This window comes from Manis javanica, chromosome 11 (genome assembly GCF_040802235.1).
Source record: "Manis javanica isolate MJ-LG chromosome 11, MJ_LKY, whole genome shotgun sequence".
In the NCBI taxonomy this organism is placed as follows: Eukaryota; Metazoa; Chordata; class Mammalia; order Pholidota; family Manidae; genus Manis; species Manis javanica.
Genome location: NC_133166.1, coordinates 38,723,371 through 38,738,957, shown reverse-complemented (window position 1 = coordinate 38,738,957; position 15,587 = coordinate 38,723,371). Strand labels below are relative to the sequence as shown.

Below are 15,587 nucleotides of genomic sequence, written 5' to 3'. Positions count from 1 at the left end.
TTTTGCCCAGACTGTATTATTTTTCCTAAGAAAACTGTGAATTATATTAAAACTAAGTCCTTGTTTACAGGTTCTTTCTGTATCCTATCATTTATTTGCCTTATCTTTATTGCTATATTTCCTCCCTTGGGATATACCACTGCTCTTAATCCTCTTTCTGGAGGCAAACCTCAGTCAGCACTTTTATTTCCTATGGAGATAGAATTGATCTCAGGGCAAGTGTTCCAAAGAGCTCCCTACTTGTAGAAAAGAAAAACAAGAACAAGAACTTGATGGAAACCTTTATCTTGAGCTCAGACTGTTTCTTTTTATTCATTAGATTTGTCTGCTTCTGCTCATTCCAAGGTGGTGATCTTCACAGTTAACTCTTTGGGTAGTTCTCAGTCCTACCTTGATGTGGTGCAGAGCAATGTGGATATGTTCAGAGGTCTTGTCCCAGCTCTGGGACATTACAGTCAACACAGTGTCCTGCTTGTTGCATCTCAACCAGGTAAAAGGTTTTATTTTAAGTTAATCTGATGGTCAAGTGCATCTATAGAATTGCCATTACTGATGAAAGTCATAAAATTAGTTTACAGAGGGATATCTAGGCTGTTCAGTTAAATTACTCTAAAAAGTATGTCCGGACCTGTAATCCAGTTACTTCTTATGTCTGGAATTAACTAGAAGGTTACAACTTAAAATGTTTTATGTGATATTACTATTATGCTCTGGATTGTTAATCATGACTTCCTCAGTGGGGAAATGGTTAAACACCCGAGAGAAAAATGTGATGGCTTATATGAAAGATCTCTGGTTAACTCTGAAGTGTCGTAAAATGTTACCGAGCATGCCAGGGTGCATTTTTAACATTCTGTATTTTGCAAGTTGTTTTGTAACTGCTTACGTAAAAAAGAAATATTTTCAAAGAATTAGGTGGAATCAAAGTGGTGAACAGGTTTTTTTAATATTCCAATATAGGGGTATAGTATGCATTTCACTTATCTATAGTAATTTGTTGGACTGGTCTGTTTAATCCCTCACATCCTTTTGGCATGGCAGAAAAGTTGTGTTTTTGTTCATGCTGTACTGAGTAGTGATGATATATGAATCATCATTTTAATTTAAAGATAGAAATTCAGTTTAAGAGAACTGTAAAAGATGATCAGTGAAAAAAACTATTGTCTAGTTTTCTGTACCCAGTTTTCATCCTTCTTGCTTAACTATTCTAGGAGATTATCTGTTTTCTACTCTTAACAATTTATATTTAACAACAAAATTACATAAAAATCATCCTGAAACCTGGTTAGTGTTTTTAATATACACTGAAAATATATTATACCTCACAGTATATTTAGGACCTAAGAGGAGTATATACAAGTCCTAATATACTTATTAAAAAATTAAGTATTTTGTTCATGAACTAGGCTAGAAGTGTATTTTTTAAATCTTTACATTTTCACTTTGAATGCAATATTTAGTGGAAATCATGACCTATGTTACATGGAAACTGAGTGCATTTCCTGCAAATCGAGTGATTGGAATTGGATGTAATCTCGATTCACAGAGATTACAATATATTATTACAAATGTTTTGAAGGCACAGACTTCAGGAAAAGAAGTATGGGTTATTGGTGAGCAGGGAGAAGACAAAGGTAAGAAATACATTTTTATTAGTTAACAACCTTAATCACCAATGGCCATGATTTTTCAGTATATTTGGAGACTCCATAGTTGTGAAGCTTAGTTGGCTTTTGTTCTGCATTTGAATGCTTTTTGTGTAATAGGCTCTGTATTGTAGATAGGCTTTCCAAATATGTCATTCTTGTTGTATTTATTTTTCTGTAAATTTAAGATTAGGCAAGACCCGTTAGTCAGGTTTTATATTTCCTAATTGAATTCCAGAGTCCAGGATTCATGTAAAAGTTTAATCTTCTAGAGAGCAACATTTAAATAAACTTAAAAGCATAATCAGAATTATTTCTTTTACTTTCCCCACCCCTCAGTATTGCTTACCTTTCCTTAGTTCAGGCTTACTCCTAGGCACATACCTCTTATATGTTTCTCACCTTCTTAAACAGAATTTTCACTCTTAGTTTATCCTTATGTTTTTTTTGTTTGTTTGTTTTGTTTTTTTTACCAGCTACTGTTTTCTCCCTACCACAAAAAGAATTCAGTTCCCCAGATTGGAAACGCCCTTTTCCTATCCTAAAAGTAGGCTTTTGATTTGAGAATCTCTTTTACTCTTTTATTGTTCCTCTCCTGCTCTAGTTAGGTGGGTCAGGTGATAAAAGTGCTGTTTATCCTCATTTTGTTCATTTTTTATTTATTTAAACAAGTATCTAAATGTCTGCTGTCTACTCACTATTGTATGTATAAAAGAGGCATAGAGCATAGTCTCTTCCTTGACCATACTTAAATGTTATTTTAGAGCAACAAGGCAAATATTTACAAGATATTTTAGCAAACACTAAAAGTGTAGAATACTATTTGATTAAATGCCAAAATGACTATTATAGATTTAGAGTGTTTAGACACTTAGGAGTGAACATTTAACATGGATTGAAATGACTGGAGAAAATTTATACAGGTTATCATTGAACTGGACTTTGGAAGAATGGATACGATTTGAATAGACAATAAAGAGTGGGAGACATGCCAGGTATGGGAAATCAGAACCAGGCAAAGGGCAAAGGCACATAGTTAAGTATGGCATGTTCATGGGATAAAAAAGTCTAGACTAGTTGTTGCAAAGAGTTTCAACCGGACATGCTTATTGAAATCACATTTTGGAGATCCCAGAATATCTGACTGAAGAGAAAGTGATTCTCAGGCAGAGGTAAACCATTAAATGTATCTGAGCATGAGAGTGATATACTGAAAAGGTCATTGGGGGAAGTGAATCCTTGCTTTATCATTTGATGTACATTACTATACTTAATTCACCATGTAGGTCCTTCAGGGTACAGCATGATGTAGAAAAGTAAACTGTGCCTCTGAGGAGGTTATCATATAACTGGAGACCTGGAGAAAGATGTTGCACATTAAAAATTAACAGTGCGTGAGCTCTTTAAACATTTAAAAACCATAGTGCCACAAAGCAAATTACCTTCTAAAAACTACTTTCTTAGAATTTAAAGCTTCCTATATGCTTTGATGCCATTAAAACAAACAAAATATTAACAGTGGTTATATCTGGGTTAGAAGTAACTTTTTAAAAATTTGTACTTCCCTGTGTTTTATAATTTTTTCATTATGTATAAAAATGTGATATTTCTATGATTTTTTTTTTGGTATCATTAATGGACAACTACTTTAACAACATTATGGTTACTAGACTCCCCCTATTATCAAGTCCCCATCACATACCCCATTACAGTCACTGGTCCATCAGCGTAGTAAGATGCTATAGAATCATTACTTGTCTTCTCTGTATATACTTCCTTTCCTGTGTGCCCCCCCACCCCCCACTACATTATGTGTGCCAATTGTAATGCCCTTTTTTCCCCCTTATCCCTCCCTTCCCACCCACCATCACCAGTTCCTTTCCCTTTGGTAATTGTTAGTCCATTCTTGGGGTCTGTGAGTCTGCTGCTGTTTTGTTCCTTCAGTTTTTTTTCTTTGTTCTTATACTCCACAGATGAGTAAAATCATTTGATACTTGTCTTTCTCCGCCTGGCTTATTTCACTGAGCATAATACCCCCTAGCTCCATCCATGTTGTTGCAAACAGTAGGATTTGTTTCTTTCTTATGACTGAATGGTACTCCATTGTGTATATGTACCACATCTTCTTTATCCATTCATCTACTGATGGACACTTAGGTTGCTTCCATTTCTTGGCTGTTGTAAATAGTGCTGTGATAAACAGAGGGGTGCATATGTCTTTTTCAAGCCGAGCTCCTGCATTCTTAGGGTAAATTCCAAGGAGTGGAATTCCTGGGTCAAATGGTATTTCTATTTTGAGTTTTTTGAGGAACCTCCATACTGCTTTCCACAGTGGTTGAACTAGTTTACATTCCCACCAGCAGTGTAGGAGGATTCCCCTTTCTCCACATCCTCACCCACATTTGTTGTTGTCTTTTGGATGTTGGCCATCCTAACTGTTGTGAGGTGATATCTCATTGTGGTTTTAATTTGCATTTCTCTGATGATTAGCGATGTGGAGCATCTTTTCATGTACCTTTTGGTCATCTGAATTTCTTCTTTGGAGAACTGTTCAGCTCCTCTGCCCATTTTTTAATTGGCTTATTTGCTTTTTGTTTGTTGAGGTGTGTGAGCTCTTTATATATTTTGGATGTCAATCCTTTATTGGATATGTCATTTATGAATATATCCTCCCATACTGTAGAATGCCTTTTTGTTCTACTGATGGTGTCCTTTGCTGTACAGAAGCTTTTTAGTTTGATATAGTCCCACTTGTACATTTTTGCTTTTGCTTCCCTTGCCCAGGGAGGTATGTTCATGAAGAAGTTGCTCATGTTTATGTCCAAGAGATTTTTGCCTATATTTTTTTCTAAGAGTTTTATGGTTTCATGACTTACATTCAGGTCTTTGATCCATTTCGAGTTTACTTTTGTGTATGGGGTTAGACAGTGATCCAGTTTCATTCTTACATGTAGCTGTCCAGTTTTGCCAACACCAGCTGTTGAAGAGGCTGTCATTTCCCTACTGTATATTCATGGCTCCTTTATTGTATATTAATTGACCATATATGCTGGGGTTTATATCTGGGCTCTCTATGGGTCTGTTCTTGTGCCAGTACCAGATTGCTTTGATTAGTGTGGCTTTGTAGTAGAGCTTGAAGTCGGAGTGTAATTCCTGCTACTTTATTCTTCCTTCTCAGGATGGCTTTGGCTATTTGGGGTCTTTTGTCATTCCATATGAACTTTAGAACTATTTGCTCTAGTTCACTGAAGAATGCTGTAGGTATTTTGATAGGGATTGCATTGAATCTGAAGATTGCTTTAGGCAGGATGGCTGTTTTGACAATATTAATTCTTCCTACCCAAGAGCATGGGATGAGTTTCCATTTGTTTGTGTCCTCTTTAATTTCTCTTAAGAGTGTCTTGTAGTTTTAAGGGTATAGGTCTTTCACTTCCTTGGTTAGGTTTATTCCTAGGTATTTTATTCTTTTTGATGCAATTGTGAGTGGAATTGTTTACCTGATTTCTCTTTCTGCTAGCTCATCATTAGTGTATAGGAAAGCAACAGAGTTCTGTATTAATTTTGTATCCTGCAACTTTGCTGAATTCAGATACTAGATCTAGTATTTTTGGAATGGATTCTTTAGGGTTTTTTTTTATGTATAATACCATGTCATCTGCAAACAGGGACAGTTTGACTTCTTCCTTGCCAATCTGGATGCCTTTTATTTCTTTCTGTTGTCTGATTGCCATGGCTAGGACCTCCAGAACTATATTGAATAAAAGTGGAGAGAGTGGGCATCCTTGTCTTGTTCCTGATATTAAAGGAAAAGCTTTCAGCTTCTCTATTAAGTATAATGTTGTCTGTGGGTTTGTCTTATATGGCCTTTATTATGTTGAGGTACTTTCCCTCTATACCCGTTTTGTTGAGTTTTTATCATGAATGGATGTTGAATTTTGTTGAACGCTTTTTCAGCATCTGTGTAGATGATCATGTGGTTTTTTTTTTTGTTGGTCCTTCTTTTTGTTGATGTGGTGGATGATGTGAATGGATTTTTCTAATGTTGTACCATCCTTACAACATTAGATGAATCCCACTTGATCATGATGGATGATCTTTTTGATGTATTTTTGAATTCACTTTGCTAATATTTTGTTGAGTATTTTTGCATCTATGTTCATCAGGGATATTGGTCTGAAATTTTCTTTTCTTGTGGTGTCTTTGCCTGGTTTTGGTATTAGTGATGTTGGCCTTGTAGAATGAGTTTGGGAGTATTCCCTCCTTTTCTACTTTTTAGAAAATTCTAAGGCGGTATTAGGTCTTCACTAAATGTTTGATAAAATTCAGCAGTGAAACCATCTGGTCCAGGGGTTTTGTCCTTAGGTAGTTTTTTGATTACCAATTCAATTCGTTGTTGGTAATTGGTCTATTCAGATTTTCTGTTTCTTCTTTGGTCAGCCTTGGAAGGTTGTATTTTTCTAGAAAGTTGTCCATTTCTTCTAGGTTGTCCAGTTTGTTACCATATACTTTTTCATAGTATTGTCTAATAATTTTTTGTATTTCTGTGGTGTCTGTAGTGATTTTTCCTTTAGTATTTGTATGATTTTTAAGAAAAGCTTTTAAATGAAATATAATCATATTTTATTTACTTTTTTATTATTTTTATTTTTTATTAAGCTATTATTGATATACACTTTTATGAAGGGTTACATGATAAAACAATGTGGTTACTACATTACCCATATTATTAAGTCCCCACCCATACCCAATGCAGTCACTGTCCATCAGTGTAATAAGATGCCACAGATTCACTGTTTGCCTTCTCTGTGTTACACTGTTTTCCCTGTGATCCCCCACACCATGTGTACTAAACATAATACCCCTCTATCACCTTTTCCCTCCCTCACCACCCACCCTCCCACACTCCTCCACTTTGTCAACCACTACTCCCTTCTTGGAGTCTCTAAGTCTGCTGCTATTTTGTTCCTTCAGTTTTGCTTCGTTGTTATACTCCACAAATGAGGGAAATCGTTTGGTACTTGTCTTTCTCTGCCTGACTTATTTCACTGAGCATAATATCCTCCAGCTCTATCCATGTTGATGCAAATGGTAAGATTTGTTTCTTTCTTATGGCTGAATGGTACTCCATTATGTATATGTACCACTTCTTCTTTATCCATTCATATACTGATGGACACTTAGGTTGCTTCCATATCTTGGCTATTGTAAATAGTGCTGCAATAAACAGAGGGGTGCATATGTCTTTTTTAATCTGAGAAGTTGTATTCTTTGGGTAAATTCCAAGGAGTGGAATTCCTGGGTCAAATGGTATTTCCAGTTTTAGTTTTTTGAGGAACCTCCATATTGCTTTCCACAATGGTTGCACTAGCTTACATTCCTACCAGCAGTGTAGGAGGGTTTCCCTTTCCCTGCATCCTCACCAGCATTTTTTGTTCTTAGTCTTTTCAGTGCTGGCCATCCTTACTGGGTGTGAGGTGATATGTCATTGTGGTTTTAATTTGCATTTCCCTTATGATTAGTGATGTGGAGCATCTTTCCATGTGTCTATTGGCCATCTGAATTTCTTCTTTGGAGAACTGTCTCTTCATATCCTGTGCCCATTTGTTAATCAGGTTATTTGCTTTTTGGTTGTTGAGGTGTGTGAGTTCTTTATTTATTTTGGATGTTAACCCCTTGTCGGATATGTCATTTACAAATATATTCTCTCCTACTGTAGGATGCCTTTTTGTTCTGTTGATGGTGTCCTTTGCCATACAGAAACTTTTTAGTTTGATGTAGTCTCATGAGTTCATTTTTGCGTTTGTTTCCCTTGCTCAAGGAGATGTGTTCGGGAAGAAGTTGCTCATGCTTATATTCAGAGATTTTTGCCTATGTTGTCTTCTAAGAGTTTTATGGTTTCATGACTTACATTCAGGTCTTTGATCCATTTCAAGTTTACTTTTGTGTATGGGGTTAAACAATAATCCAGTTTCATTCTCTTGCATGTAGCTGTCCAGTTTTGCCAACACCAGCTGTTGAAGAGGCTGTCATTTCCCCATTGTATATCCATGGCTCCTTTATCATATATTAATTGACCATATATGGTTGGGTTTATATCAGGGCTCTCTTGTCTGTTCTATTGCTCAATGTGTTTGTTCTTGTGTCAGTACCAAATTGTCTTGATTACCGTGGCTTTGTTAGTAGAGCTTGAAGTGGGAGAGTGAGATTCCCTCCTGCTTTATTCTTTCTCAGGATTGCTTTGGCTATTTGGGGTCCTTTGTGGTTCCATATGAATTTTAGAACTATTTGTTCTAGTTTGTTGAAGAATGCTGTTGTTATTTTGATAGGGATTGCATTGAATCTGTTGATTGCTTTAGGCTGGATGGTAATTTTTGACAATATTAATTCTTCCTATCCATGAATACAGGATGTGTTTCCATTTGTTAGTATTATTTAATTTCTCTCATGAGTGTCTTCTTTTCAGTGTATAGGTCTTTCACTTTGTTCGTTAGGTTTATTCCTACATATTTTATTCTTTTTGATGCAATTGTGAATGGAATTGTTTTCCTGATTTCTCTTTCTGCAAGTTCATCGTTAGTATATAGGAATGTAACAGATTTCTGTGTTTTAATTTTGTATCCTGCATCTTTGCTGAATTCAGATACTAGATCTAGTAGTTTTGGAGTGGATTCTTTAGGGTTTTTCATCTACAATATCATGTCATCTGCAAACAGGGATGTCTTATTTCTTCCTTGCCAATCAGGATGTCTTATTTCTTTGTGTTTTCTGATTGTTGTTGCTAGGACCTCCAGAACTATTTTGAATAAAAGTGTGGAGAGTGGGCTGTCATCGTATTTTTTCATATATATATATAGTTTTTTTTATTTTGTTGTCATTAATCTACAATTACATAAAGAATATTATGTTTACTAGGGTCCCCCCTTGACCAAGTCCCCCCCACAAACCTCATTACAATATTGTCCTTCAGCATAGTAAGATGCTATAGAATCACTACTTGTCTTCTCTGTGTTGCACAGCCCTCCCCGTGCCCCCCCACATTATACATGCTAATTGTAATACCCCCTTTCTTTTTCCCCACCTTTATCCCTCCCTTCCCTCCCATTCTCCCCAGTCCCTTTCCCTTTGGTAACTGTTAGTCCATTCTTAGGTTCTGTGATTCTGCTGCTGTTTTGTTCCTTCAGTCTTTCTTTGTTCCTATACTCCACATATGAGTGAAATAATTTGGTGTTTGTCTTTCTCCGCCTGGCTTATTTATACCCTCTAGCTCCATCCATGTTGCTGCAAGTGGTAGAATTTGTTTTCTTCTTATGGTTGAATAATATTCCATTGTGTATATGTACCACATCTTCTTTATCCATTCATCTACTGATGGACACTTAGGTTGCTTCCATTTCTTGGCTATTGTAAATAGTGGCTTTTGGATGTAGAGTTCTATAGATGTCTATTAGGTCCATCTGTTCTAGTGTGTTGTTCATTGCCTCTGTGTCCTTACTTATTTTCTGTCTGGTGGATCTATCCTTTGGAGTGCATGGTGTGTTGAAGTCTCCTAAAATGAATGCATTGCATTCTCTTTCCTCCTTTGGTTCTGTTAGTATTTGTTTCACATATGTTGGTGCTCCTGTGTTGGGTGCATATATATTTATAATGGTTATATCCTCTTGTTGGATTGAGCTCTTTATCATTATGTAATGTCCTTCTTTATCTTTTGTTACTTTAGTTGTTTTGAGGTCTATTTTGTCTGATACTACTGCAACACCTGCTTTTTTTCTCCCTGTTGTTTGCAATAAATATCTTTTTCCACCCCTTGGCTTTTAGTCTGTGCATGTCTTTGGGTTTGAGGTGAGTCTCTTGTAAGCAGCATAGAGATGGGTCTTGCTTTTTTATTCATTCTATTACTCTGTGTCTTTTGATTGGTGCACTCAGTGCATTTACATTTAGAGTGATTACTGAAAGATATGTACTTATTGACATTGCAGGCTTTAGATTCATGGTTACCAAAGGTTCAAGGTTATCTTCTTCAGTATCTTACTGTCTGACTTAACTCGCTTATTGAGCTATTTTAAACACTGTTTGGTAATTCTTTATTTTTCTCTCTTCTTATTCCTCCTACTCCATTCTTTATATGTTGGTTGTTTTATTCTGTGCTCTTTTGTGTTTCCTTGAACTGCTTTTGTGGGTAGTTGATTTTATTTTTTGCCTTTAGTTAGTATTTGGTTGGTCTGCTTTCTTTGCTGTGATTTTATTTTCTCTGGTGACATCTATTTAGTCTTAGGAGTGCTCTCATCTAGAGCAGTCTCTCTAAAATACCCTGTAGAGGTGGTTTGTGGGAGACAAATTCCCTCAACTTTTGTTTGTCTGGGAATTGTTTAATCCCTCCTTCATATTTAAATGATAATCGTGCTGGATACAGTATTCTTGGTTCAAGGCCTTTCTCTTTCACTGCATTAAATATGTCATGCCATTCTCTTCTGGCCTGTAAGGTTTCTGTTGAGAAGTGTGATGACAGCCTGATGGGTTTTCCTTTGTATGTGACCTTTTCCCTCTCTCTAGCTGCCTTTAAAACTCTGTCCTTGTCCTTGATCTTTGTCATTTTAATTATTATGTGTCTTGGTGTTGTCCTCCTTTGGTCCCTTCTGTTGGGGGTTCTGTGCATTTCCGTGGTCTGACTGATTATTTACTTCCCCAGTTTGGGGAAGTTTTCAGCAATTATTTCTTCAAATACACTTTCTATCCCTTTTTCTCTCTTCTTCTTCTTCTGGTACCCCTATAATGTGGATATTGTTCCTTTTGGATTGGTCACACATCTCTCTTAATACTGTTTCATTCCTGGAGATCCTTTTATCTCTCTCTGCATCAGCTTCTATGCACTCCTGTTCTCTGGTTTCTGTTCCATCAATGGCCTCTTGCATCTTATCCATTCTGTTTATAAATCCTTCCAGAGATTGTTTCATTTCTGTAATCTCCTTCTGGACATCATCCCTTAGCTCTTGCATATTTCTCTGCAGCTCCATCAGCCTGGTTATGAGCTTTATTTTTAATTCTTTTTCAGGGAGATTGGTTAGGTCTATCTCCTCAGGGTTTGCCTCTGTCATCTTGGTCTGTATCAAATTTTTCTGCATTTTCATGGCGATAGAGGTATTTGTGGGGAGCTGGCGGTGTGTTGGCTAAGAAAAAGTCCCTTCTTGCTGGTTTGTGGCCTTCCTCTCCTGGGGGAACAGCTACCCCTAGTGGCTTGTGCTGGGCAGCTGTGTGCAGACGGGGTTTCTAATTCTTGCCTGGTCGCTGTGGAGGTCTGCGGTTGCTGTAGGTGTGGCCAGCCTCAGGCTGCTTCTCCAATATGGTGGAGCTATGTCGGAGGGGGAACGGGCGGGAGGCCGTTTATCTCCAGGAGGGACCTCCGAGCTGCCGCCCAAGGGTTTACGGCACCCAGGAGTTCCCTGGGATTCCCAGCTGCTCGGCTAAGTGTCTCGGGATGCTTCCATCCAGTTGTGGAGTCCCTGTCCCTTTAAGACTTTCAAAAAGCTCTCGCTTTTCTTTGTCCTGGGTGCGCTGGCTGCGGGGACCTGTTCACAGGTCTTACTGTCCTGTTGCCCTAGTTTCCAGCACCCCACGCGCACACTGTGTGCTCTGGTGCAGATGGCTAGGGCTGGGTGTTTAGCAGTCCTGGGCTCCCTCTCCCTCCCCACTCCGACTCCTCTCCTCCCACCAGGAGCTGGGGTGAGGGGCGCTCAGGTCCCGCTGGGCCGTGGCTTGTATCTTACCCCCTTCGCGTTGTGCTGGGTTCTCGCAGGTGTGGATGTGGTCTGGCGGTTGTCCTGTGTCTTCTGGTCTCTCTTTTAGGAATAGTTGTATTTGTTGTATTTTCAGAAATATATATGGTTTTGGGTGGAGATTTCCGCTGCTCTACTCACGCCACCATCTTGGTTCTCCTCTGTGTCATCGTATTTTAAATATGTATAAATCTGCACTGGCAACCTAGAAAGTTAAGTGCTGGAAATAGACTAAAGAATATAGAATAAAATTTTACGAAACCTAACAATGTTAATGAGCAGAAACACCTTTCAGGTTCAAAATGCTCCCTGACATCAAACAGTAATCAGTAATACCCTAGAAACGGGTAGCAGATAGGGACTTGGAGCAAATGTATTAGACTGATGAATGTCTAGGGATTCAAACAAACCCCAGACCCAGAATTTTACTGACTACTAAATTCTCATACATATTGATCTCTTGCTTATCTGATTATTGCAGTTCTCCCAGTTAGTTTGCTCTTTCCCCACCAATTAACAGTTTCTTGTATAAACTTCCAGAATTGTTCTGTGTAGGACAAGCATGTATATGAAATACAAATCCTACGTAATTCTCTACCTTGCCCTTTTACTTATTGATATTACATGGAAATGATTGCATAATAAAGCATATAGATCTCATTCATTCTTTTTCACTACTTGGATATACCAAAATTTATTTAACCAGTCCCCCTAATAAATTATACTTTTTGATTGAATAAGAACATTTCACAATATGCACAATATGGTTGTACTAATATCTCAAATTATAAAGAGAAAATAAAGGATGATATGATGATAAATAAGCCTAAGGCTCTGGGCTGTCATTGGAGCTATATAGACATTTTAGAACTGACATGTATTTAGGATGGTTAGAGTCTAATAGAGGAAGTGACTGTAGTAAAAGCAGTATTGACTTGCTATGAGAGACGTCCAAAGGAAATAGGTTGAAAGCACAAGGAAAGGATATAGTAATTCTGTCTCGAGCTCTCAAACAGGAACTACAAATAGAGGGATATAGATGCATATGAATTGAGATCACTTAAATATAATATCATATTTGACACATATAAAAGAATACGCATAATGTACATAGTATGTTTTAAAGCATAGTAGTAGAACATTCATGATCCACCCTCAATTAAGAATATTACTGATACCACTACAGAAAGAATAGTACTCCCAACCCATCTCCCTGTCTCCCATCTAAACAGCACTACCGGATCACTTTTACCTTGTTTTCTACTTTGTTTCAGAGAGTTATATCCATGAATAGGTATACTTACCTTGACCCTAAAGCCAGAAATGGATTAGAGGCTCCCTCTGCTGGTTTCATGTGTAGATGCCAAGTGGTTAAATTTTTGCGTAAGTGACATTAGCACAGTAATAGCAATTTTATTAATTTTTTATTGAATGCCTACTATGTGTCTTAAATGGTTTGCATATCTCATTTAAAATTTAAAACACCCTGCGAAGGAGGTGATGGTTTTCCAAACTAATAGATGAGGAAGCATAAGACTCAATGAGATTAAGTAATTTGCCCAAGGCTACACATCTGATAAGGGAAGAACTGAGATATTAACCCAGGTCTGAATCCAGAGCTGTACTTTTAATTGCTGGACTTAATTAGATAATTTATGTAAAGCATTTTGTTCAGTGTTTGGCAGAGTAAATACTCAGTAAATGGTAGTTGTTATTACAGTGATTGGCAAGACGGCAAGGAACAGAAAATTGGCAAAAGGACATGTAGAACTACACTTTGAAGTAAAGCAACATTAAGATTCGGCAACAGAATTAGAAGAATAGCAGGTGTGTAAGAAGGAAGAATAAAGCAGGGGGGATTACACTCCCTAACTTCAAGCTCTACTACAAAGCCACAGTAATCAAGACAATTTGGTACTGGCACAAGAACAGACCCATAGACCAATGGAATGTAATAGAGATCCCAGATAGAAGCCCACACATATATAGCCAATTAATATATGATAAAGGAGCCATGGACATACATTGGGAAAATAACAGTCTCTTCAACAGATGGGTTGGCAAAACTGGACAGCTACATGTAAGAGAATAAAACTGGATTACTGTCTAACTCCAAACTCGAAATGGATCAAATATCTTAATGTAAGTCTTGAAACCATAAAACTCTAAAAGAAAACATAGGCAATAATCTCTTGAATATAAACATGAGCAACTTTTTCATGAACATATCTCCTTGGGCAAGGGAAACAAAAGCAAAAATGACCAAGTGGGACTACATCAAACTAAAATCTTCTGTACAGCAAAGGACACCATCAGTAGAACAAAAAGGCATCCTACAGTGTGGGAGAATATATTCATAAATGACAGATCCAATAAGGAGTTGACATCCAAAATATATAAATAGTTCACATGCCTCAACACCCAAAAAGCAAATAACCATGTTAAAAAATGAGTGGAGGATATGAACAGACACTTCTCCAAAGAAGAAATTCAGATGGCCAACAATTGAAAAGATGGTCCATATCAATAATTATCAGAGAAATGCAAATTAAAACCACATGATATATCACCTCATACCTGTTAGGATGGCTAACATCCAAAAGACAAGCATCAACAAATGCTGGCGAGGATGCAGAGATAGGGTAACCCTCCTACTCTGCTGGTGGGAATGTAAATTAGTTCAACCATTGTGGAAAGCAGGTTCCTCAAAAAAATAAAAAATTGAAATACTATTTGACCCAGGAATTCCACTCCTAAGAATTTACCCTAAGAATGCAGGAGCCCGGCTTGAAAAAGACAGATACACCCCTCTGTTTATCGCAGCACTATTTACAATAGCCAAGAAATGGAAGCAACCTAAGTGTCCATCAGTAGATGAATGGATAAAGAAGATCTGGTACATATACACAATGGAATACTATTCAACTATAAGAAGAAAACAAATCCTACCATATGCAACATGGATGGAGCTAGAGGATATTATGCTCAGTGAAATAAGACAGGCAGAGAAAGACAAGTACCAAATGATTACATTCATCTGTGGAGTATAACAATGAAGCAAAAACTCTAGAAACAAAACAGCAGCAGACTCACAGAACCCAAGAATGGACTAGTGGTTACCAAAGGGAAAGGGGTTAGGGAGGGTGGGTGGGAAGGGAGGGATAAAGGGATTAAGGGATGTTAGGATAAGTGCCTGTAATGTAGGGGGGGCATTCGGGGAAGACAATATAGCACAGAGAAGACAAGTAGTGACTCTATAGCATCTTACTATGTTGATGGACAGTGACTGTAATGGGATATGTGGTGGGGACTTGATAATGGGAAGAATCTAGTAACCACAGTGTTGCTCATGTAATTGTGTATTAGTGACACCAAAAAAAAAAAAGATTGTGTATCAATGATACCTTAATAAAAAAGAGAAAAAAAATTGAGAGACCAAAAAAAAAAAAGAAAAGAAAAGAGTAAGTAAAATTAGTTTCTTCAAGTATTTCAGAAACAAATGAGAGCTGTAGCACTGGGGAGGATTCTCATGACCTGTAAGACCCTTTGGGATCTGTTTCCTGCTCCCCTCCCCACCTTCATCTTCTGCCATTCTGACAGGTTTTTCTGCTGGTCACATGTAAACTTGCAGTTCCTGAATGGGGCATGCACTTTCATGCCTCCTTGCCTTTCTACCTGCTGCTGCTTTTCCCTGAACATCCACTCACTTGGCTAACTCCTGCTTACCCTTCCAGACTGGGCTTTAGTGCTACCTCTCCCAGGAAGCCTTCCCAAATTCTCCAAGTTCATGCCTCAGCCTCTATTGTAATCATTATCACACTGTGTTATAGTTGCCTATTTACTTATCTGTTCACCGCACCAGACTGTAAGCTCCTTGAGCTTGGAGTGACCTCAGTAAAAGTGTATTGAAATGAATGAATGGTCCTGACACCATCTTGTTGTGATCAAGGTCAGTCATTTTATGCCCCACCAAATTAGTCAGCAGAACATGTGCTTTGGAGCTGCTAATTTCAGCTGTGGTACTGAAATCACACGTAAACTACAGATAACTCTTTCAAATGGTGTTTTAGAAATCCAAAGGTTGGCCCTCAGAAAGGGATCCTTTAACTAGGATGGATATACATTTAGGGAGTTTGAAGGGATGGGTAGTAAATGAACAGAAAAATGAAGT

The 15,587-nt window shown here is 37.6% G+C and overlaps 1 protein-coding gene across 7 annotated transcripts in view; it reads left to right on the top strand.

Moving 5' to 3' along the window:
* UEVLD (UEV and lactate/malate dehyrogenase domains) overlaps positions 1–15,587 on the top strand; it is a 59,977-nt gene that overhangs the window by 37,668 nt on the left and 6,722 nt on the right. For 4 of the 7 annotated variants that reach the window (XM_037026955.2, XM_037026960.2, XM_073216308.1 and 1 more), the window contains 2 exons: positions 320–490; positions 1,461–1,634. The exons of 1 other annotated variant lie outside the window; for it this stretch is intronic. In XM_037026955.2, coding sequence (XP_036882850.1) covers positions 320–490; positions 1,461–1,634 — 345 coding nt within the window. Of the gene's footprint in view, positions 1–319; positions 491–1,460; positions 1,635–15,587 lie in introns of those variants that run through there. 2 more of the 7 variants (XR_005063603.2, XM_037026959.2) reach the window with 1 other exon arrangement.